Here is a 23,570-nt window from a genome sequence, read left to right as displayed (position 1 = left end):
CTGGAATGGTTTGGGATGGGATCCATGGAGCTTCAATCCCATCCCCTTTTTGTGTTCCCAAGGGGAAGAAGAACGGGATAATGTGGGAAGCAGGGGGACAATTTGGGTTCTGACCTCAGTTCCTCCTCCTGGGAAAGGCCCAAATTTGGGAATTGCTGGGGATGGACAGAAGGTGCCAGAACAGCCCCAATTCCCGCTGGGATGAGATGGTGGCGGCACCCCTGGAGATCCTCCGGGATCCCCATCCCAACCCAACGGGATCCACCTGGATTGGGGAGCTCGTGTCACCTCACAGGGACAGTTTGGGTCCTGACCTCAGTTCCTCCTCCTGGGAAAGGCCGAAATTTGGGAATTGCCGGGGATGGACAGAAGCGGCCGAGCCCGGTGTAAATAAAATAAATGCGGAATTTATTCCCGGCCAGGAAAACAAGCCCGGTTTTGACGCAGAACCAGGAAAAGCTGAAAAACAAACAAAAAAAAAGGCATTCTTCCCACCAGGCCACCCCAAATCCTGGAATTTCATCATCCTGAGGATGCAGCAGGTGATGGGACACCTGGAATGTCCCCGGCCTCTCCGGGGAAAAGGGGATGATCCCAGGGCTGCTCTTCCCAGAGGAGATGATGCCCTATCGCCAAAAATCATGGAATTGGGAGGGACCACCAGGATCACCAAGTCCCACTCTGATTCTTGCAGCTGTGGGCTTTGGCTTAAAGCAAGTCCTGGGCTTTATTCCGGGCATGAGCGTTATTCCCAGGATGAGGATGTCCAGGATCATCATTCCAGCCATTTCACCAGGATGAGCTTCTCCAGGATCACCATTCCAACCATTTCACCAGGATGAGCGTGGTGTCCCTCCAGGATGAGCATCTCCAGGATCACCATTCCAGCCATTTCACCAGGATGAGGGTTATTCCCAGGATGAGCATCTCCAGGATCATCATTCCAGCCATTTCACCATGTAGGGCCCTTCCAGCTCATAGCCAATTTTCCTGTAGTAATTCCTGGTGCCAACACCTGCCAGGAGGAGAAAAACGAGGTTTAGTTAACGAGGTTTAGTTAACGAGGTTTAATTAACGAGGTTTAATTAAATTCCCAGGGGACAGAGCTGGAAAAGCCAGGCCTGGCCAGAAAAATTACCCCAAAAATTGGTAATTTTTTTCCATGGAGGGAAAAACTCCCAACCCTGTATGAGGATTTACAAGGCACCAAAGTCTAAGTAGAATAACAGTGAATTTATCACGGGGTGAAAAATTGATTTTTGGGGTTTTGCAATGGGGCCTCGGGGTCCCAAGATGGAGGAATCTGGGGGTGCCTTGTGCTTTCTCCTTCTTCTTCTTCTCGGCCTCCATCTGCTGCTGTGATGGTGGCACTTTGGGATTGGAGAAAGAATTTTATAGATAAGGAACAATGAACACCCTTGAGACCCAGAAATGAAGAGCTCTGACTCATTCTTCAAATACTCGGGCTGGGAAAAGAGATTTTAACATCTCTGGGGGTCACAGCGACCCCAAAGAGTCAGAAAAATGAAAATCTCTTTTCCCAACCGTGGCAGGGCTTGGACCTGGAGGGGCTTTAAGGTCCCTTCCACCCCAGCCACTCCTGGATTCATCCCACCAAGGAGGAGTCAGGGCTCCTCATTTCTCAGTCTCAAGGTTTTTGTTGTTTCTTATCTATAAAATTCTTTCTCTGGCCTGCCGAGGTCTGTCCGGCAAGTCAGACACAGGCACTCTGCCCGCCTTGGTGTTATCTCTTTATACTAAAAACCACCTGTACAATATTTACAATCACTTCCCAATACCTATCACCTGTGTGAGACAGTGAGCTTCTGCTCTAAACCAATCCCAAAGTGCCACCACCACAGCAGAAGATGGAGGCCAAGAAGAAGAAGAAGAAGGACAAAACACAAGGCATGCCCAGATCGCTCCATCTTGGGGCCTTGAGCCCCCATTCTAAATACCCCAAAAATCAATTTTTCACCCTATGATAAGTTCACTGTCATTCTACTAAAACATTCATGGCTTGCAGATCTTCATATAGAGTTGGGTCGAGCTCAAAGGCGCAGGGTTCCTGGGCTCTGTGCTGAGCTCTCTGAGCCCCCGGGCGCGGGTCTGAGCCCTCCAGGGCAGCCAGAGGAACGTCCTGGGTTCCAGCAGGTCCCGGCTGTGGGATCAGCACCAGGAGCTGAAGGGCCCTACAGCCCCCAGAGCTGTTCCAGGGCTCAGGAATGAGCTCAGCTCCGCTCCAGGTGCTCCAGGAATGAGCTCAGCTCCAGCCCTACAGCCCCCAGAGCTGCTCCAGGGCTCAGGAATGAGCTCAGCTCCAGCCCTACAGCCCCGGAGCTGCTCCAGGGCTCTGGAATGAGCTCAGCTCCACTCCAGGCCCCAGAGCAGTTCCAGGGCTCAGGAATGAGCTCAGCTCCAGCCCTACAGCCCCGGAGCTGCTCCAGGGCTCTGGGAATGAGCTCAGCTCCAGCCCTACAGCCCCAGAGCTGTTCCAGGGCTCAGGAATGAGCTCAGCTCCACTCCAGGGCTCAGGAATGAGCTCAGCTCTGCTCCAGGTGCTCGAGTGGGCACAATCCCATTTCCTCCTCGAGCAGGACGGCTCCCAGTTTTCTCCAGAGCCCCTTCCCTGCCCTTCCTCTCCTGCCCAGGGAAGCTTTTCCCACGGCAACAGCAGCTCTGTGTCCTCCCACCTCAGCTAATTACTCCCAGGTGCACTAATTACTCATCAGGGAGGGAGGAGGGATTGGGCCTCATCGGCGGCACAGGACGGGGAGGACTCCAGCGGCTCCTCTTCCCTCTCATCCCTCCCCAGCCTTCCTGGAAACTCCAGGGCTTTCCTGGAATCGCTGGAACGGGCAGGGAATGACGGCCCTGGTAACCCTTTCCTGCCCACGGTGATGCCCTGTGGCTGCCCAGATGGGATTGGTTAAAAAATTCCCATCCAGCATCCCCATGGTCCTGCCCATGGCGGGGCTTGGACCTGGAGGGGCTTTACGGTCCCTTCCAGCCCCAAGCACTCCTGGATTCATCCCACCATTCCAAATCTAAGGTGTGGAAAAGGCAGCCGAAGCCCAGAGCTGAAATGTCCCCATTCCAGCCCCAGACTGGGGAACAGCTGAGCAAATTCCCCTCCCAGCAGCGGCAAAGCCCCTGTGCTGTCACAGCAGGGACCAAGAACACCTGGAGGGACCCGAATTCCCTCTGCTTTTGGAGCCTGAAACCAAGGAAAAGCCCCCAGAAGAGCAAACACATCCATTCCCCTCCGCCTGGAAGGGCTGGGACCTCTGGCTTGGAGGAAACCACGACCTTAACCAACATCTTGCCCAAAAAAACATCAGCGGAGCAGCTGGGGTACAAAACATGAGGTTTGGCTCTGAAAGATCATCCACAACCCCAAATGATTTGGACAAAGGGTGAGCAGCACCTCAAACTGAAAGAAAACCAAATAATTCAACAGATGGTTTAAAACCACGTCCACCAGAGCTCTGAAACAATTCCCGTTTTTCCTTTGTTCCTTGGAAAAGGTGAGGGCTCTGAGGGCAGCGTCTCGGGGTGTCCCATGGACCCCAGGGCTCTCTGGGCCAGGCCATCGATGACACCGAGGTGTCCCCAACGTCCCCATTGTCACCCCAGCCCCGCCCAGGGCAGGAACTTCTCCCACAAAATGTCCCTCAGAGTTTCCCTGGAGATCCTGAAGGAGGCCGAGACCCTGTGGGAAGCCTGGGCTGGAGCAGGGTCCTGTGTCCCCATGGAGAGAGCAATTCCAGAGGTGGAGAAATCCTTGGAATGCCCAGCACTCCTGGAAGGGCTCCATGGCACAGGGATCTCTTCCCAAAGCTTTTCTGCTCTGATTTACCCCAAACACGCCCCAGAGCCAGCAGGACCTGTCCAGGCAGAGCCCTTCCTGTGTGTTACATGGAAAGGAAACCCTCCAGGAAATATCCCAAAAGAACTCTCCTGAAGGACTGGGAGACCAAAAACGTGGCTTTCCGAGGCAGAGCTGGCCAAACTCCTCACCCTGCAGCTTCAGGAGAGGGACTGAACAATAAATATTGTTAAATATTCCTTATCCAGCCTCGGCAGAGCGGGATTCATCCAGACCCAGATCCAGATCCAGCAGCGGGAAGAGGCTCCAATCCCACCTGCCTGGATGGGAGCCCACGGCCAGGAGCACTCCTGGAAGGGCTCCATGGCACAGGGATCTCTTCCCAAAGCTTTTCTGCTCTGATTTACCCCGAACACACCCCAGAGGCAGCAGGACCTGTCCAGGCAGAGCCTCGGAGCTTCCCACTGCTCCAAGCTGGACTCGTGTGTATTCCAGGGAAAGGAAACCCTCCAGGAAATATCCCAAAAGAACTCTCCTGCAGGATTGGAACACCAAAAACTCAGCTTTCCAAGGCAGAGCTGGCCAAACTCCTCACCCTGCAGCTTCAGGAGAGGGACTGAACAATAAATATTGTTAAATATTCCTTATCCAGCCTCGGCAGAGCTCGGCAGAGCGGGATTCATCCTGATCCAGACCCAGACCCAGATCCAGCAGCGGGACAGGGGCTCTGATCCCACAGCCAGGAGCCGGGGGCGGCTCTTTGGCAGCGTCCCCATCCCTCAGCCTCGGCAGTGACACATCCTGTGACAACAGCCAATTCAATCATCACCAGGAGCAATCATCCCAAAAATCCCTGTGCCAATCCCCTCGGGGAGCCCGGAATCGCGGCGAAAGCTGCTGATTAAAAACCCCCAAAACCTGGAATCTGCATCCCGAAAATTAATGAAATCCATCTGGGAAGCCTGCCTGGAGCAGGGGACTGAGGGAAGTGGCTCAAGCCCCAGGGATAAACACGGGACACGGGCACGGGCCCGCGGCAGAACCAGCCCGTAAATCCACAAATCCATAAACCCACAAATCCATAAATCCACAAATCCATAAATCCACAAATCCACAAATCTCTGACTGAGCCTGAGCATCCTCCAGGATCCCTCGGGCTGGGAATGAGGATTCTCTCGGCACCATTAACGGCCTGCTGGGAGCCCAGCAAACCCCGGCGCTCCAGGGGCTCCGTGCCCACGTTTTTCCTGGAATCTTCTCCCGGGATGCGGAGTCCGGGCAGGTCCCGGCTCGTGGATTCCTCCCCTCTCCAAATGTCCCAGGGATAACCTGAGCTGGGCGAGCTTGGCCGATGTTTCACCCCACGGAGGTGGGAGCTGCGGTTTTCCAGGGTTTTTTTTGGGAATGACCACCTGGACGGGGTGGGAAAGGGAGCCTGGACATCCCAGGTGCACACCTGGATGATCTGTGGGATCTCGGGTGAGTAAGGCTGCTCCCTCAAGGGTCCCGGGAAAAAAGGGTCAGCCAACAGGACAGGAAATGGAATTTCCAGAGGATCTCTGGAATTCTGGAGACATTTCCAGGAATTCTCATCCCTGGGAATGTCCCGGGCCAGGCTGGACAGGGCTTGGAGAAAGCTGGGATGGTGGGAGGTGTCCCTGATGGTGGAACTGGGTGGGATTTCAGGACCTCTCCCACCCAAACCATCCTGGAACTCTGCGGAAGAACCGTTCACCAAAATTCCACGGATTTCACCCAGAACGAGCAGCGAGTCTCAAGCCAGACACGGGGATTTGGGATGGCCACGGGGATTTGGGATGGGCAAGGAGATTTGGGATGGCCAGAGGGATTTGGGATGGCTAGAGGGATTTGGGATGGCCACGGGCATTTGGGATCTCTATGGGAATTTGGGATGGGCACAGGGATTTGGGATGGCCAGAGGGATTTGGGATGGCCACGGGCATTTGGGATCTCTATGGGAATTTGGGATGGGCACAGGGATTTGGGATGGGCACAGGAATTTGGGATGGCCACGGGGATTTGGGATGGGCAAGGAGATTTGGGATGGCCAGAGGGATTTGGGATGGCCACGGGAATTTGGGATGGCCAGAGGGATTTGGGATCTCTATGGGAATTTGGGATGGCCAGAAGGATTTGGGATGGGCACAGGAATTTGGGATGGCCACGGGGATTTGGGATGGCCCAGGAATTTGGGATGGCCAGAGTGATTTGGGATCTCTATGGGAATTTGGCATGGCCACAGGGATTTGGGATGGGCACAGGGATTTGGGATGGCCCAGTAATTTGGGATGGCCAAGGAGATTTGGGATGGCCATGGGGATTTGGGATCTCTATGGGAATTTGGGATGGCCAGAGGGATTTGGGATGGGCACAGGAATTTGGGATGGCAACAGGGATTTGGGATGGCCATGGGGATTTGGGATGGCCACAGGCATTTGGGATCTCTATGGGAATTTGGGATGGGCACAGGGAATTGGGATGGCCATGGGGATTTGGGATGACCATGGGGGTTTGGGATGGGCACAGAGATTTGGGATGGGCACAGGGATTTGGGATGGGCACAGGAATTTGGGATGGCCATGGGGATTTGGGATCTCTATGGGAATTTGGGATGGCAACAGGGATTTGGGATCTCTATGGGAATTTGGGATGGGCAAGGAGATTTGGGATGGCCATGGGGATTTGGGATGGCCAGAGGGATTTGGGATGGGCACGGGAATCTGGAATGGCCATGGGGATTTGGGATGACCATGGGGATTTGGGATCTCTATGGGAATTTGGGATGGCCATGGGGATTTGGGATGGCCATGGGGATTTGGGATGGCCACAAGGATTTAGGATGGCCACGGGGATTTGGGATCTCTATGGGAATTTGGGATGGCCACAAGGACACTTTCACTCCACGGAAATGTCGGAAAATAGGAAAAGGGAGGATTTTTTTCCTTTCTGTTTTGTTCTGGACGCTGCTGGAAAACCCGCGGGTTTGGGAATCGGAGCTGGGAACGCTCAGCAGCTCCACCCACGATTTCCTCCGAGTTTCCTTCGGCATTTCTGCTTCCTGCCAGGCTGGGATTTGTCTCCAGGGAAAACACGAGGCTGCTCCATGCGAATCCCAGCAAATCCCGCGCCGGGAGCAGGAGCAGCAGCGGGAACAAGCAAAAGATCGGAGATAACCACAGCCGGCCTTATCAGCACCGAGGAAACGGGGAAAATCCCGGTTTTTGGCACCTCGGAGAAATCCTGGAGAAGTTCAGAATTCAGGGAACCAAAGAGTGATTCCCACAGGAAAGATTTTTGTTTTAAATCAGAGAATTGGCAATGTCTTTTCCGGAAGTTCCTGGAGATATTGAGGAGGTAAAAATCCTTGGAAGATGTGGGGATTTCGGGAATGTTCCTCGGTATCCCGGGATGTAACCAAAACCTGCCTTATCAGCACCGAGGAAACGGGGGAAAATCCCACTTTTTAGCACGTTGGAGAAATCCTGGAAAAGTCCTGAATTTAAGGAATGATCCTTACAGCAAAGATTTTTGTTTTAAATCGGAGAATTGGAAATGCGTTTCCTGGAAGTTCCTGGAGATACTGAGGAGGTAAAAATCCTTGGAAAATGCGGGGATTTTGGGAATGCTCCCCATTATCCCGGGATGGTCTGGGTTGGGATGGACCTTGAAGCTCATCCAGGTCCATCCGTGGGCAGGGACACCTCCCACTGTCCCAGGATTTTCCAAGCTGGCCTTGGACACTTCCAGGGATCCCCAAAATCCGGGAAGCCTCTGCCAGGGCCTCGTTCCCTCCGAGAGAACAGGAATTATTTATTTAAAATATAATTAAAAACCCATTTATTATCGCAGAATCTGCTTTGAATCAGAGCTCTGGGAGTGAATTTTGACGTTTTTTCCTAACCTGGGGTCTGCAGCTGCTCCCTGCAGGAGGAATCCGCCCCCAGATCCGCCGGTTTTTAATGGAAAATGCAAGTTGGGATTTGTTCGGGTGGTTTTTTTTTCCCCTCCCTTTTTTCCTGCCGGGAATGCTTCCTGGAGATTCTAAATTGGTGTTTTCACAGCCCCTGTGTCTGGCTCTGTCACGGCACGGCCCCGAGCAGCCACGATCCCGCAGACGGGGTAATTTAAAACACAGATTGGGGAGAAAAAAGGAGATTTTGGGAGTCGTTCGTCAGCTCAGAAACTGCAAAAACATTGGAGGCCCCGGAGATCCGGGATGGGATCGGTGCTGAGCCCCGATCCATGGGGAGAACAACTGGGATGGACCCTGGAATCGCCCTCCAGCATCCCAAAAATCCCTGCTCCAATTAAATCCAGAGGGGGTTTGGTGGGAATGTGGGGATGCAGAACATTCTCGATGGGGCTGGATTTGATGGGAATGTGGGGATGCAGAACATTCCCGATGGGGCTGGATTTGATGGGAATGTGGAGATGCAGAACATTCCCAATGGGGTTGGATTTGGGAATGTGGGGATGCAGAACATTCCCGATGGGGCTGGATTTGATGGGAATGTGGGGATGCAGAACATTCCCGATGGGGCCGGATTTGGGAATGTGGGGATGCAGAACATTCCTGATGGGGCTGGATTTGGGAATGTGGAGATGCAGAACATTCCCGACAGGGCTGGATTTGATGGGAATGTGGAGATGCAGAACATTCCTGACGGGGCTGGATTTGATGGGAATGTGGAGATGCAGAACATTCCGGATGGGGCCGGATTTGATGGGAATGTGGGGATGCAGAACATTCCCAATGGGGTTGGATTTGGGAATGTGGGGATGCAGAACATTCCTGACGGGGCTGGATTTGATGGGAATGTGGGGATGCAGAGCATTCCCGATGGGGCTGGATTTGATGGGAATGTGGGGATGCAGAACATTCCCCATGGGGCTGGATTTGATGGGAATGTGGGGATGCAGAACATTCCCGATGGGGCTGGATTTGATGGGAATGTGGAGATGCAGAACATTCCCGATGGGGCTGGATTTGGGAATGTGGGGATGCAGAACATTCCCGATGGGGCTGATCCCACTTCCCAGCCAGAGAAATAAAATCCAGGGAAGCAGCCACAGCCCCTGAACAGCATTTTGGGGAAAAACCCAACGAAATAAGGCAAGGCAGAATTCCAGAACTGATTTTTGGAGCCCAGATGTGGAGGCGAGGCCCATCCCAGAGATTCCAGATGGGGAGATCCCATCTCGTGGATCCATTCATGATGGAATCATCATCTCCCTGCTGCGCACACAGCCCTGGCCCAGCACCCCGAACACAGGGAAAGGCAGAGCTGGGGGATCTCTGCCTCCAATCCCAGCAAAATGAAATATTTAGGAGATAATTCCGTAACTTCTGCCAGGGTTTATGGAATTGCTGCCCTCCGTGGGCATCAGCAGCGATGGGGACAGGGCCAAGTGTCGGCTCCTCGCCCCCAAACCTGCCCCAGTTCCAGCGTTTGGGAGGTCCGGAGGCTGCTCCAGAGGTGGTGGTTGGAATTCCTGGGCAGGGAGACGGATTTGGGATGAGGCATCCATGATCCGTCCCGTCCCCGTGCGCTCCGGGATGACGGACGGAGAGCCCGCCCAGCTCCTGCAGCTGGGAATCCCGGGGCTGGGCAGGACCTTGGAATGTGCTCATCCATGGGCAGGGACACCCGCGCTGCCCCAGGCTGCGCCGGCCTGGACCCGGCCCCTTCCGGGATGGGGCAGCGCCAAATCCTCTGGGAGCTGGGGCTCCTGGCACCGCCCGGAATGCACAGAACCGAAACGAATCAATCCCAGCTCTTCCACACTGCTGTTCTGGCGGGGAGCACCTCAACCCTGGATGGTTTTTCCCCATTCCCTGGATGTTTTTCCCCAGCCCCTGGGTATTTTTTCCCATTCTCTGGATGTTTTTTCCCATTCCCTGGATATTTTTTCCCCAGCCCCTGGATGTTTTTTCCCATTCCCTCAATGTTTTTTCCCATCCCCTGGATGTTTTTCCCCAGCTCCTGGATGTTTTTTCCCATTCCCTGGGTATTTTTCCCCATTCCCTGGGTATTTTTTCCCATTCCCTCGATGTTTTTTTCCCATTCCCTGGATGTTTTTTCCCATTCCCTGGATGTTTTTTCCCATTCCCTGGATATTTTTTCCCCATTCCCTGGATGTTTTTTCCCATTCCCTGGATGTTTTTCCCATTCCCTGGATGTTTTTTCCCATTCCCTGGATATTTTGTCCCCAGCTCCTGAATGTTTTTTTCCCCATCTCCCGGGGTGATCCCAAGCTGGAGCTCCTGACACCACCAGGAATTCACAGAATTAAAATAAATCAATCCCAGCTCTTCTGAATTTCACCCGTTCGGCTGTTCTGAGCAGGGCACCCCAAACTCTGCATGTTTTTTCTTCAGCTCCTGGATGTGTTTTTCCCCAGCCCCTGGATGTTTTTTTCCCATTCCCTGGATGTTTTTTCCCATCCCCTGGATGTTTTTTTCCATTCCCTGGATGTTTTTCCCATCCCCTGGATGTTTTTTCCCCATCTCCCGGGGTGATCCCAAGCTGGAGCTCCTGACACCACCAGGAATTCACAGAATTAAAATAAATCAACCCCAGCTCTTCCAAATTTCTGTTCTGAGCAGAGCAGGTGGGGAGCACCCCAACCCTGGAGATTTTTTCCCCATTCCCTGGATGTTTTTTCCCATTCCCTGGGTACTTTTCCCCAGCTCCTGGATATTTTTTTCCAGCTCCTGGATGTTTTTTTCCCCAACTCCTGGATATTGTTTTCCCCAGCCCCTGGCTGTTTTTTCCCCAGCTCCTGGATGGTTTCTCCCCAGTTTCTGGATGTTTTTTTTCCCAGCTCCTGGATGGTTTTCCCCAGCTCTTGGGTATTTTTTCCCATCCCCTGGCTGGTTTTTCCCCATCCCCTGGATATTTTTTTCCCCAGCTCCTGGATATTTTTTCCCCATCTCCTGGCAGGTTTTTCCCCATCCCCTGTCTGGTTTTTCCCCATCCCCTGGCTGGTTTTTCCCCATCCCCTGTCTGGTTTTTCCCCATCCCCTGTCTGGTTTTTCCCCATCCCCTGGCTGGTTTTTCCCCAGCCCCTGGCTGTTTTTTTTCCCCAGTTTCTGGCTGGTTTTTCCCCATCCCCTGGATGTTTTTCCCCATCCCTTGTCTGGTTTTCCCCATCCCCTGGATGTTTTTCCCCATTCCCTGTCTGGTTTTTCCCCAGCCCCTGGCTGTTTTTTTTTCCCCAGCCCCTGGCTGTTTTTTTTTCCCCATCCCCTGGCTGTTTTTTTTCCCCAGTTTCTGGCTGGTTTTTTCCCCAGTTTCTGGCTGTTTTTTTCCCATCTCCTGGGTGTTTTTCCCGGCTCCCGGGCTGATCCCGAGCTGCCTCCCACCGAGGATCCCCCCCTGCTCCATCCCTGGCCCGGGGCCGTTTCCATTCCCCCGGGCATGGAAATGAGCTCCAGCCGCGCATTCCGGGGATGAGAGGAGGGGAACCCGCTCCGGGCCCTGGTGCGGGAGATGAGGACACGGGGCTGGCGCGGGGCTGAGCAACAGCCGGGGCGCGCGGATAACGCGGGCCGACGGACACGGACGGATGGACGGACACGGACAGACGGACGGAGCGCGGCCCCGAGCCCGGCCCGGGATTCGCTGAGCGGGGTCGGTGCTGGAGGAAGAACCGGCAGCCCTGGGACAGGGAGGAGCCCCGGGAGCTCATCCCGCGGGATCCCAGGCTGGATCCCCTGGATCCCAGGCTGGAGTCACTGAATCCCAGTGTGGATTCCCTGGATCCCAGGCTGGAGTCGCTGAATCCCAGTCTGGATTCCCTGGATCCCAGTTTGGATTCGCTCTATCCCAGTCTGGATTCACTGAATCCCAGTTTGGATTCGCTGAATCCCAGTCTGGATTTGCTGAATCCCAGTTTGGAATTGCTGAATCCCAGTCTGGATTCACTGAATCCCAGTTTGGATTCTCTGAATCCCAGTTTGGATTCGCTGAATCCCAGTTTGGATTCTCTGAATCCCAGTCTGGATTTGCTGAATCCCAGTGTGGATTTCAGAATCCCAGTTTGGATTCCCTGAATCTCAGTTTGGATTTGCTTAATCCCAGTTTGGATTCACTAAATTCCAGTATGGATTTGCCAAATTCCAGTTCGGGTTTCCTGAATCCTACTTTGGATTGGCTGAATCCCAGTTTAGATTTGCTGAATCCCAGTCTGGATTCACTGAATTCCAGTCTGGATTTGCAGAATCCCAGTATGGAGTTGCTGCATTCCGTTTTGGACTTGCTGAATCCCAGTCTGGATTTGCAGAATTCCAGTTTGGGTTTCCTAAATCCCAGTTTGGATTCCCTGAATCCCAGTTTGGATTTGCTGAATCCCAGTTTGGATTCCCTGAATCCCCGTTTGGATTTTCTGAATTCCAGTCTGGATTTGCTGATCCCAGTCTGGATTTGTTGAATCCCAGTTTGGATTTGCAGAATTCCAGTTTGGATTCCCTGAATCCCAGTTTGGATTTGCTGAATCCCAGTGTGGATTTGCTGAATCCCAGTTTGGATTTGCTGAATCCCAGTCTGGATTTGTTGAATCCCAGTTTGGATTTGCTGAATTCCAATGTGGATTCCCTGAATCCCAGTTTGGATTCCCTGAATCCCAGTTTGGATTTGCTGAATTCCATTCTGGATTCGCAAATGTTCACAGCTCTGATCCAGCCCCGCTTCCAACGCTGGGAATTTCAGATCCTCGGGAAAAAAATGATTTAATCTGATTTCTAAATAATTCCCAAACCAACCTAAGTTCAGAAATTGTGGATTTCAGGGTTTTTGGGAGGGAAGGGAAAGGAAATTTCAAGGAAAGGAAAGGAAATGTCAAGGAAATTTCATGGAAAGGAAAGGAAATTTCAAGGAAAGGAAAGGTCAAGGAAAGGAAAGGAAATTTCAAGGAAAGGAAATTTCAAGGAAATTTCAAGGAAAGGAAATTTCAAGGAAATTTCAAGGAAATTTCAAGGAAATTTCAAGGAAAGGAAAGGAAAGGAAAGGAAAGGAAAGGAAAGGAAAGGTCAAGGAAAGGAAAGGAAAGGAAAGGAAAGGAAAGGAAAGGAAAGGAAAGGAAAGGAAAGGAAAGGTCAAGGAAAGGAAAGGAAAGGAAAGGAAAGGAAAGGAAAGGAAAGGAAAGGAAAGGAAAGGAAAGGAAAGGAAAGGAAAAAGGAAAAAGGAAAAAGGAAAAAAGGAAAGAAGGAATTCTCCATGTTCCATAAGGATTCCCCACATTCCTTGTATTTCCAGCCCCTCGTGGACACCAGGGAGCAAATTCTGGAATTGTTTCCCTGAGGTTTGGGAGGGGTTTTGAAAAGGGCAAAAGAGAAGCAAATTCGGAGACGATAAAACCGAGAGCCCAAAACATCCCCAAAAACCACCCCAAAAAAAACCCCCGGCAGAAGGCGGAGCAAGCCGGCGGCGATTCCTGGGAAATGGGAAAGCCGGGATTGCAGAGCTGGATAACGCAGGGAGGCCCCCAGGGCGCTCCCGGCTGGAATGCCGAGCAGCACAACGGCGCCGCCGGAGCAGAAAATGACCAGAAACGGGCAAAGAGATGAACAAAAATGGACATTTCTGAGAGGGGAGGGGCAGCTCCCGACTGCCGCTGGAAGGGCTCGGAATGCCGGGAAAAGGGGAAATCCTTGCTGGGAATGTTCATGCCCAGGGGGCCGGGGTAGGGTCTGGGTGTGCTTTGGGGCAAGGATGGACATGAAGGGGTTAAAAATGATCCAGGGAAAAACAGCCAGGGATAATGGGATCCAGGGATAACGGGATCCAGGGATAAACAGCCAGGGATAACGGGATCCAGGGATATCAGCATCCACGGATAACGGGATCCAGGGATAACAAAATCCAGGGATAACGGGATCCAGGGATAAACAGCCAGGGATAAACAGCCAGGGATAACGGGATCCAGGGATATCAGCATCCAGGGATAATGGGATCCAGGGATAACAGGATCCAGGGATAACAAAATCCAGGGATATCAGCATCCAAGGATAATGGGATCCAGGGACATCAGCATCCAGGGATAATTGGATCCAGGGAAAACAACATCCAGGGATAATTGGATCCAGGGATAACAGGATCCAGGGATAATGGGATCCAGGGATAATGGGATCCAGGGATAACAGGATCCAGGGATAATGGGATCCAGGGATAACGGGATCCAGGGATAATGGGATCCAGGGATAATGGGATCCAGGGAAAAAACCCAGGGGGATAAACATCCAGGGATAATGGGATCCAGGGACATCAGCATCCAGGGAAAAAAAAACCCGGGGATAATGGGATCCAGGGAAAACAAAATCCACAGGTAATGGGATCCAGGGAAAATGGGATCCAGGGAAAATGGGATCCAGGGATATCAACATCCAGGGGAAAAACATTCAGGGATAATAGTATCCAGGAATATAAGCATCCAGGGAAAACAACATCCATGGATAATGGGATCCAAGGATATCAGAAACCAGGGAAAATGGGATCCATGGATAACGGGATCCAGGGATAATGGGATCCAGGGATATCAGCATCCAGGGAATATGGGATCCAGGGATAACGGGATCCAGGGATATCAGCATCCAGGGAATATGGGATCCAGGGATAATGGGATCCAGGGATAATGGGATCCAGGGATATCAGCATCCAGGGAATATGGGATCCAGGGATAACGGGATCCAGGAATAACAGCATCCAGGGAAAATCACTCCCTGTCTGTTCAGACTGACACCAAACAGGAATAGGAAAACCCCTGGGAGACGGAATCATGGAATTTCAGAATCCAGGCGGAATTCCCAGTTCAGACTGACGCCAAACACGAACTGGAACAGGGAAACCACTGGGAGAGGGAATCCTGGAATTCCGGAAGGGACCTTAAATCCCATCCCATTCCAGCCCCGGCACCTCCCACCATTCCCGGTTACTCCAGACGTTCCCCGGACACTCCCAAGGACGGAGCAGCCGCAGCTGCCCTGGGAACAAGCAGCAAACGGAGCCCGGAAAATCCAGAACATTCCGTGGAGCGCCCGGCTCCTCCTGCCCGCTGCTCCCACCCTCCCTCCGACCCTCAGCCAGCATCCAGGACAATCCCAGGAATTCGGATCTGACCAGCAGCACGGATCCAAGCTGCGGATTTCTGCTTTTTGGGGGTTTTTTTTGGGATTTTTTTGGTGGGGCAGCAGAAAATGAGGAATTTTTTCCCAAAAAACTCCTCTGGATCAGAACTCTGCTGTTAAATCCCCTAAAATTCTTATGGCAAGAAGAACGATATAATTAGTTATAATTTATAAGTAATTATAATTTATATATTATAATTTATAAATAAATTCTTGATATAAATAATAATATAATTATTGTATAATATAAATAATATATTATACAATATAATAATTATATCATCATTATATAATATAATGTATAATAATTAATATAACTTATAAATAAGTTATCAATTATTAAATATAATAATATATAATATATAACAATACAATGTTATATATATTATATATTATGTATAATATATTATATATAATATAATATATATATAATATATATAAAATATAATAATATAAATTCTTTATTAAATAAGTTATTAATTATAATTGATATTAAATGATTGTATTCCAGAGGGTGAAACAGCTCCCCAGGGAATTGCCACATTCCCAAGGTTCCAGCAGGGATTCCTGGACATTCAACATTTCCATCCACATGGAAAAGCTTCCTCAGGCTCCCAAAAACCCCAATTTTGGATCCAATCTCAATTCTGACCCAAATCTCCCAGGGAAAGGAGGAAAAGCTCCAGGTTTTTCTCCCAGCTCCTTTCTCTGGGACAATTCCGGATTAATCCTCCCTGACCCGAGGAACGCTCCCAGCCCTGGAGTTATTTTCAGATTAAGATGAAAATATCCCCAAAAAAATCCCCCAGAACCCCCGGGAAGAGCAGGAATACCTGAAATCACGGCGATTTTCCGGGCCCCGTGCTCCTCCCTGGCGATCCGCTCCGCCTCCTCCATCAGCAGCATCCCAAACCCCTGGAACGGCGGGAAAAAAAAAAAAGGGGAAAAAAAAGGGAATTTCGGTCAAAACAGAAGCCACGAGGAGCAAGGTCAGGACGTGGAGACGGGCTCCAAAAAAAAAATTCCGGATTTTTGGAATGATGGTGGATATTGCAGGAGGATGGAGATAAACAAGGAATTCCTCCTCGTGGTGGAATTTTCTTCACTGGAATTTCTGATGGGATCTCCATGGCAGGAGCGGGATGGGGGAAAAATCCCCTGATGGAAAACGACCCTGGAATTTTACACTGGAAATCCCCAGGGCCAGAGGGCAGGGATAGGTGGGATACGGGGGAGGAATTCCTGGCTGGAATTCCCTCCTATCTGGGAATTTCTTCCCAAGACCCGATCCCAAATTCCCTCCATTCCCAGCTCTCCCCGCCTGGCATTGGATCCATCCCCATCCCAGCTCCTCTCCGGGATGGAATTTTGGGAATTCCCTGGGAATTCGGGACTCCAGGAAGGGTCTCCCTTCCCTTTTCCATCCCCAAATCCCATAAAAATCCCCGGGGATGGATCCTGAGTGTCCTGGATCCCAGAATCCCGGAATGGTTTGGGATGGGATCCGTGGACCTTCAGTCCCATCCCATTCCCACCCTGACACATCCAAGGGTGCTCCAGCCTTTCCTGGGACACTCCCGGGGATCCAGGGGCAATTCCTGGGAATTCTGATCCAGCAGGAAGAACCCATCCCACAAAATTCCCTTTGGAGGAACCCCAGGCAGCACCAAACCCAACCTCCCCTTCCCGGAGGGAATTGCTGCGGGTTCCAGGAAATTCCAATGGAATTCCTCCAATCAGCAGGAATTAATTAACAAAGGAGATCCAAAGGCTCCTGAGGGCTGGGAATGAAACAGCTCCAGGAGCATCCAGAAGGGAATTTTTTTAAAATTTAAAATCCAGGAAGGAAATTTTTTAAAATCTGAAGGAATTTTGTTCGATCTCAGAGCTCCTGCAATGGCTGGAACGTGATCCCATTGGGAAAAAAAAACCCCAAAACACTGGGAAGCAGCAGAATTCCAGCAAAAAGGAGATGGAATCCCATCCCGGCTTGATCCCAACTCGGAGCAAACGAGCGGAATGAAATAAAACTCCAATTTATGACTGGAATGTGATCCCATTGGGAAAAAAAACCCCAAAACACTGGGAAGCAGCAGAATTCCAGCAAAAAGGAGCTCAAATCCCACCCTGGTTTGATCCCAACTCGGAGCAAACGAGCGGAATGAAATAAAACTCCAATTTTTTTTGTGACGGAAGGAGATGGAATGGTGGAAGGAGGTGAGACCAGAGGGAAATCTGGGCCTGCCGGGGGTACCTGGTGCTGGAATTTGGAGGGATCCCGGCTGCTGAACATGATCCCATTGGGAAAAAAAACCCCAAAAAACTGGGAAGCAACAGAATTCCAGCAAAAAGGAGCTCAAATCCCACCCTGGCTCTATCCCAACTTGGAGCAAATGAGTGGAATGAAATAAAACTAAATAAAACTCCATTTTTTTTTTCCATGAGGGAAGGAGATGGAATGAGGATGGAATGCTGGAACGAGGTGGGAGCAGAGGGAAATCTGGGCCTGCCGGGGGTACCTGGTGCTGGAATTTAGAGGGATTCCGGCTGCTGAACGTGATCCCATTGGGAAAAAAACCCAAAAAACTGGGAAGCAGCAGAATTCCAGCAAAAAGGAGCTCAAATCCCACCCTGGTTTGATCCCAACTCGGAGCAAACGAGCAGAATGAAATAAAACTCCAATTTTATGATTGGAACGTGATCCCATTGGGAAAAACCCCAGAAAACTGGGAAGCAGCAGAATTCCAGCAAAAAGGAGCTCGAATCCCATCCTGGTTCGATCCCAGCTCGGAGCAAACGAGCGGAATTAAATAAAACTCCAATTTTTTTTTTTCCCCGTGAGGGAAGGAGGTGGAATGGTGGAAGGAGGTGAGACCAAAGAGAAATCTGGGACTGCCGGGAGTACCTGGTGCTGGAATTTGGAGGGATCTGCTGAACACGATCCCATTGGGAAAAAAACCCCCAAAACACTGGGAAGCAGCAGGATTCCAGCAAAAAGGAGCTCGAATCCCAGCCTGGCTCCATCCCAGCTCGTACCTGGTGCTGGAATTTGGCGGGGTCCCGGCTGCTGACGGGCACCACGCTGCCGTAGACGTGCAGCTCCCGGACGACGGAGGCGCCGGCGCGGAGCTCGGGGCGGAAGGACTGCGGGGAGCTCTTGCGGAGGCGCAGCAGCCCCACCAGGATGTCCTGCTCCGGGTCCTCGTAGGACAGGAACGTCTCCCAGCCCCCGTTGGCCACGTAATCCCGGCGGATCAGCTCCAGCTGGAGGAGGAGGGAAAAGCGAGATGTGAGACGGAGGCTGGTTCTGTGCCGGGTACGTGAATGTGAGCAAATAGGAACGGATTCCAGTGGATTCCAGTGGAACTGGAGCCAGTGTGATTCCAGATGGGAACTTGGAATTGGCCACGCAATCCCGGCGGATCAGCTCCACCTGGGATCGGAGCGGGATGGATGAGGAGGAGGAGGAGGGAAAAGGGAAGATGTGAGAGGGAGGCTGGTTCTGTGCCGGGTACGTGAATGTGAGCAAATAGGAATGGATTCCAGTGGAATCCAGTGGAACTTGGAATTGTGGAGCAAATAGGAATGGATTCCAGTGGAATCCAGTGGAACTTGGAATTGTGGAGCAAATAGGAATGGATTCCAGTGGAATCCAGTGGAACTTGGAATTGTGGAGCAAATAGGAATGGATTCCAGTGGATTCCAGTGGAACTTGGAATTGTGGAGCAAATAGGAATGGATTCCAGTGGAATCCAGTGGAACTTGGAATTGTGGAGCAAATAGGAATGGATTCCAGTGGATTCCAGTGGAACTTGGAATTGTGGAGCAAATAGGAATGGATTCCAGTGGATTCCAGTGGAACTTGGAATTGTGGAGCAAATAGGAATGGATTCCATGGAGCCAGTTTGATTCCAGATGGGAACTTGGAATTGGCCGCGCAATCCCGGCGGATCAGCTCCACCTGGGCCGGGAATAGGATGGACAAGGAGGGAAAGGAGGGAAAAAAGGAAAATGTGTGGGGAGACTGAAGCTGATCCCGTGGATTCACAAAACAAACAGGAGGGGATTCCCCAAAGCCAGTTTGATTCCAGATGGGAATTTGGAATTGGTCGCATGATCCCTATGGATCAGCTCCACCTGATCTGGGAGGAGGATGGATGAGGAGGGAAAGGGGGGAAAAAGGAAAATGTGAGAGTGAAGCCAATTCCATGGATCCATAAATATGGCTCAGAGCAAACAGGAAGGGATTCCCCAAAGCCAGTGTGATTCCAGATGGGAATTTGGAATTGGCCACGCGATCCCAATGGGACAAGGAGGAAAAGGAGGGAAAATGGAAAATGTGAGAGTGAAGCCGATTCCATGGATCCACAAATATGGCTCGGAGCAAACAGGAAGGGATTCCCCCAAGCCAGTGTGATTCCAGATGGGAATTTGGAACTGGCCACGTAATCCCGATGGATCAGCTCCACCTGGGCCGGGAGTGGGATGGATGAGGAGGGAAAGGAGGGAAAAAAGGAAAATGTGTGGGGAGCCCAAAGCTGATCCCATGGATTCGTTGATATTCTTCCCAGCAAACACAAAGAACTTCCCTAAATCCAGTTTAATTCCAGATGGGAATCCCACCTCTGGCACAGAATCCTGGAATGGTTTGGGTGGGAAGGGACCTTCGGTCCCACCCCATTCTCAGGACACCTTCTGCCATCCCAGGTGCTCCGGCCTTTCCTTGGACACTGCCAGGGATTCTCTGGGAATTCCAGCCCAGCCAGGAATCCCCTCCCAAATCCCACCCCAAGCTCCCCTTTCCCAGGGAATTCCCTCCATTCCCAGCTCTCCCAGCCTGGCATTGGATCCATCCCCATCCCAGCTCCTCTCCGGGAAGGAATTTTGGGATACAGGGGCTTCCCTGGGAACTGGGGACTCCAGGAAGGGTCTCCCTTCCCACTTTTCCATCCCTGAATTCCATAAGGAATCCCCTCAGGATGGATCCTGAGTGTCCTTGATCCCAGACTCTGGAATGGTTTGGGATGGGATCCATGGACCTTCAATCCCATCCCATTCCCAGCCCTGATCCCAGACTGCTCCAAACCCTTTCCAGGCCGTCCCTCAACACTTCAGGGACAATTCCCTGTCCCCCAAACCTTCCCTTTTCCCTGTGAAATCCCATTAAATATCTGGAACTTGTCTGGGCCCACACCAGCCCCAAAATGTGCTTTGTTTATTTATTCCTCGTTATCCCCAGAGGATCCCTCTGTTTTCCAGGAGCTGGGATCGGACCCCTCTTGGATCCGTCACTCCGAGGTCTCCTCGCAGCAGCAATTTCATCCTTCAGCCTTCCCAGCCCCTCCTGACAGCTCCATAAAAACCCAGGCGTGGAAAAACCACCCCAAAATTCCGGTTTCTGTCACAGAACCCAGCCCCCCCGGAGCCGTTCAATTAGAGAACGGCGATTAATTAATTAATTGATAAATGGATTGATTAATCCGAGCCAGGATCCCTCTCCCATCAGGGGGACGATGTTGGTTGTTCACAGAGCGCCCCAAACATCCATGGAAAAACGCTTTTCCCGGGATTCCTGCTCCTGCCCGTCACTCGCCCATCCCCGAACAAAGGGAATTTTCCGCTTGGAAAAGCGCGGGATGAGCTCCCCCTCCCCAGATTTGCAATTCAAATGAGATCCGGCAGAAACGCGGGAAAAAAATCCCCGATTCCCGGGAGCCGGGGCGGCCTCGGATCCCTGCGGGAATCCGGGAAAAACGGGGAGATTTATTGGGATTTTTGATTTGAGTATTTCAGTCATCATAAAGGAAAAATAATAATAAAAAAAAAAAAGGGAATAAAATTCCCTGGAATCTCTGACTGGAAAAAATCTTCTGAACTCAGGGATTGTTCTCCAAACTCCTCGAAGCCTGAGGAATCTGTGGGATTCCAAAGCAGGAATGAAGAGGAAATTCAGGAATTTGTGGCTCAGCTTGGGAATTGGGATGGGGAGGAGGGTTTGGAAGTGGATTCCTGATCCAGCTTTTCCCAGCACCCCGACAATTCCAGATGGAATTGAATTTATTGGAAGTAAAATCCAGAATCACTCGGGGCCTTCCTGAACGTCAGCAGAGGAACGGGAAGAGGGAATTCCTGGGATATGGGAATTTCCAGGATATGGGAATTTCCAGGATGTGAGAATTCCCAGGATATGGAAACTTCCAGGATATGGGAATTTCCAGGACATGGATATTCCTGGGACATGGAAATTCTCAGGATATGGGAATTCCTAGGACATGGAAATTCTCAGGATATGGAATTCCATGGATATGGAAATTTCCAGGACATGGATATTCCCAGGCTATGGGAATTCCCAGGATATAGACATTCCCAGGATATGCAGATTAACAGAATATGGGAATTCCTAGGATGTGGACGTTCCCAGGATATGGGAATTCCTGGGATATGGGAATTCCTGGGATATGAATAATCCCAGGATATGGAAATTCCCTGCACATGGAAATTCCCAGGACATGGACATTTCCAGGATATGGGAACTCCCTGGATATGGGAATTTCCAGGATATGGGAATTCCCTGGATATGGGAATTTCCAGGATGTGGGAATTCCCAGGACGATCCCGTTCCAGCCCAAGGCATTCCAGGATTCTGGAATTTCCTGACAGGGAAGCTTCGATCCCGCAGTGCAGGTTTTCCTTTCTCTCCCACGAGCCAAACCCTCCTCCTATGGATCATTTTAGGATTTTGGGGCTGGTGGGCACCCCCAAAGGTGTGAGCAGAATCAATGCGCTCACAGGAAAATGCAGGTTTAAACAGAAATCAGTATTTACACTTACAAATACACTTTTATATATCTATATAAAATATATAATAAATATAAACATTTATATTTGTATTTATTATATATTTTATAGATATAAAAGTATATATATACTTCATATTTTTATATATTATAGATATTTTTCTTATATATTTTTTATATATAACAGTATATATTTCTAAATAATATATTAAAATATATATATATTATATAGTATATAATTTGTATATAATGTATAATATATAATATATAATATATTATATATTATATATATTTATATATTGTTTATATTTGGGATAGGATGTATAAATATATGTAAAATATGTATAATATATAATATATATCATATACACAACACATTTTTATACATTATCTATATATTACCTATATATTATATATATATTATGTGCACATATATTGCGTACATTGTATATAACACTATATATAACATTATATACATTATATATAACACTATATGTAATATTATATATATATTAAATATAACATTATATATATAATTATATTATATATAATACATATATATTATATACAACATATAATATATATGTTATATAAATATATAATATATAAAATGCATATAATAGAAATACAAAATGTATATTTATTTATAGTTATATTTATAGTTACATTTGCATTTACATTTACATTTATATATGCATTTTATTACACATTTTTTCACATTTAAATCCATGTTTAAATCTCCACTGTTTGCCTAAAAACCATGGAAATTCCCCCAAAAAAGCTCTAAATTCACTCGTCCTTACTCCCAACAGACACAGGGTGGCATTGGATTTCCCAAATTCCCAAAATTCCGATTTTTACAGGGAGAAAAGGGGAGCTGTGAGTCTTCTATGGAATACACCCCACTCCCAGGGCAGGTTCACAGCTCCATGAATTTCCTCAGGAACCGATAAAAATTGGGATTTTTACCTGGTAGGGCCTCACTTTGTGGTGGATCTCCTGAATTCCGACCTCCCGAGTCCGCACGTCGCGGCACTGGGAAAACAGGAGGGGAAGGAAGGAAAGCCCTGAGCACGGAAAATTCCAGAAAATTCCAGAAAATTCCAGAAAATTCCAGAAATTCCCTGGTTCCAGACCTCTGGGGATGGATCCTGAGTGTCCTGGATCCCAGAATCCCGGAATGGTTTGGGATGGGATCCATGGACCTTCAATCCCATCCCATTCCCACCCCGCAATTCCGGGATTTTCCAGCCTTTCCTTGGACACTGCCAGGGATTCTCTGGGAATTCCAGCCCAAATCCCTCCCAGATTTGAAGGGTTTTTTTTGGGATTTTGGGGAATTTTTTGGGGATTGACCTTTTCTGCAAGATTTGGGAATTTTTGTATTTTCTTGGGGATTTGGGGTTTTTTTAAATGGATTTGGGGTTTTTTGGGATAAAACCAGGAGTTCCTTCCCAAATCCCATTTTTCCCCTCCCCAGGGAATTCCCTCCATTCCCAGCCTGGCGTTGGATCCATCCCCATCCCAGCTCCTCTCTGGGAAGGAATTTTGGGAATTCCCTGGGAATTGGGGACTCCAGGAAGGGTCTCCCTTCCCTTTTCCATCCCCGAATTCCATAAAAATCCCCGGGGATGGATCCTGAGTGTCCTGGATCCCAGAATCCCGGAATGGTTTGGGATGGGGCTCAGATGTCAGAGTTTCCCTCCAGCTCTTCCCTCAGGGAAAGAGAAAGGAAGAGAATTTCAAAAGGAAATTGTTCCCCTCTTTTTCCTCTGATTTCAGGGCTCCAATTCTGGTC

At 49.9% G+C, this 23,570-nt stretch overlaps 1 protein-coding gene across 1 annotated transcript in view; it reads right to left on the bottom strand.

Annotated features, from left to right (window-relative positions):
• Positions 1-387: 387 nt before the first annotated feature.
• Positions 388-23,570, bottom strand: part of ELP3 (elongator acetyltransferase complex subunit 3) — a 112,011-nt gene continuing 88,828 nt past the window's right edge. Inside the window, exons 12-15 of the mRNA XM_066547639.1 lie at positions 22,742-22,807; positions 18,012-18,239; positions 15,809-15,890; positions 388-1,015 (exon numbers count right to left, since the gene is read on the bottom strand). Coding sequence (XP_066403736.1) covers positions 939-1,015; positions 15,809-15,890; positions 18,012-18,239; positions 22,742-22,807 — 453 coding nt within the window. The 3' untranslated portion in view covers positions 388-938. The remainder of the gene's footprint in view (positions 1,016-15,808; positions 15,891-18,011; positions 18,240-22,741; positions 22,808-23,570) is intronic.

Source organism: Molothrus aeneus, chromosome 3 (genome assembly GCF_037042795.1).
Source record: "Molothrus aeneus isolate 106 chromosome 3, BPBGC_Maene_1.0, whole genome shotgun sequence".
In the NCBI taxonomy this organism is placed as follows: domain Eukaryota; kingdom Metazoa; phylum Chordata; class Aves; order Passeriformes; family Icteridae; genus Molothrus; species Molothrus aeneus.
Note: the sequence above shows the minus strand (reverse complement) of the source record. Positions and strands in the feature narration are given on the sequence as shown.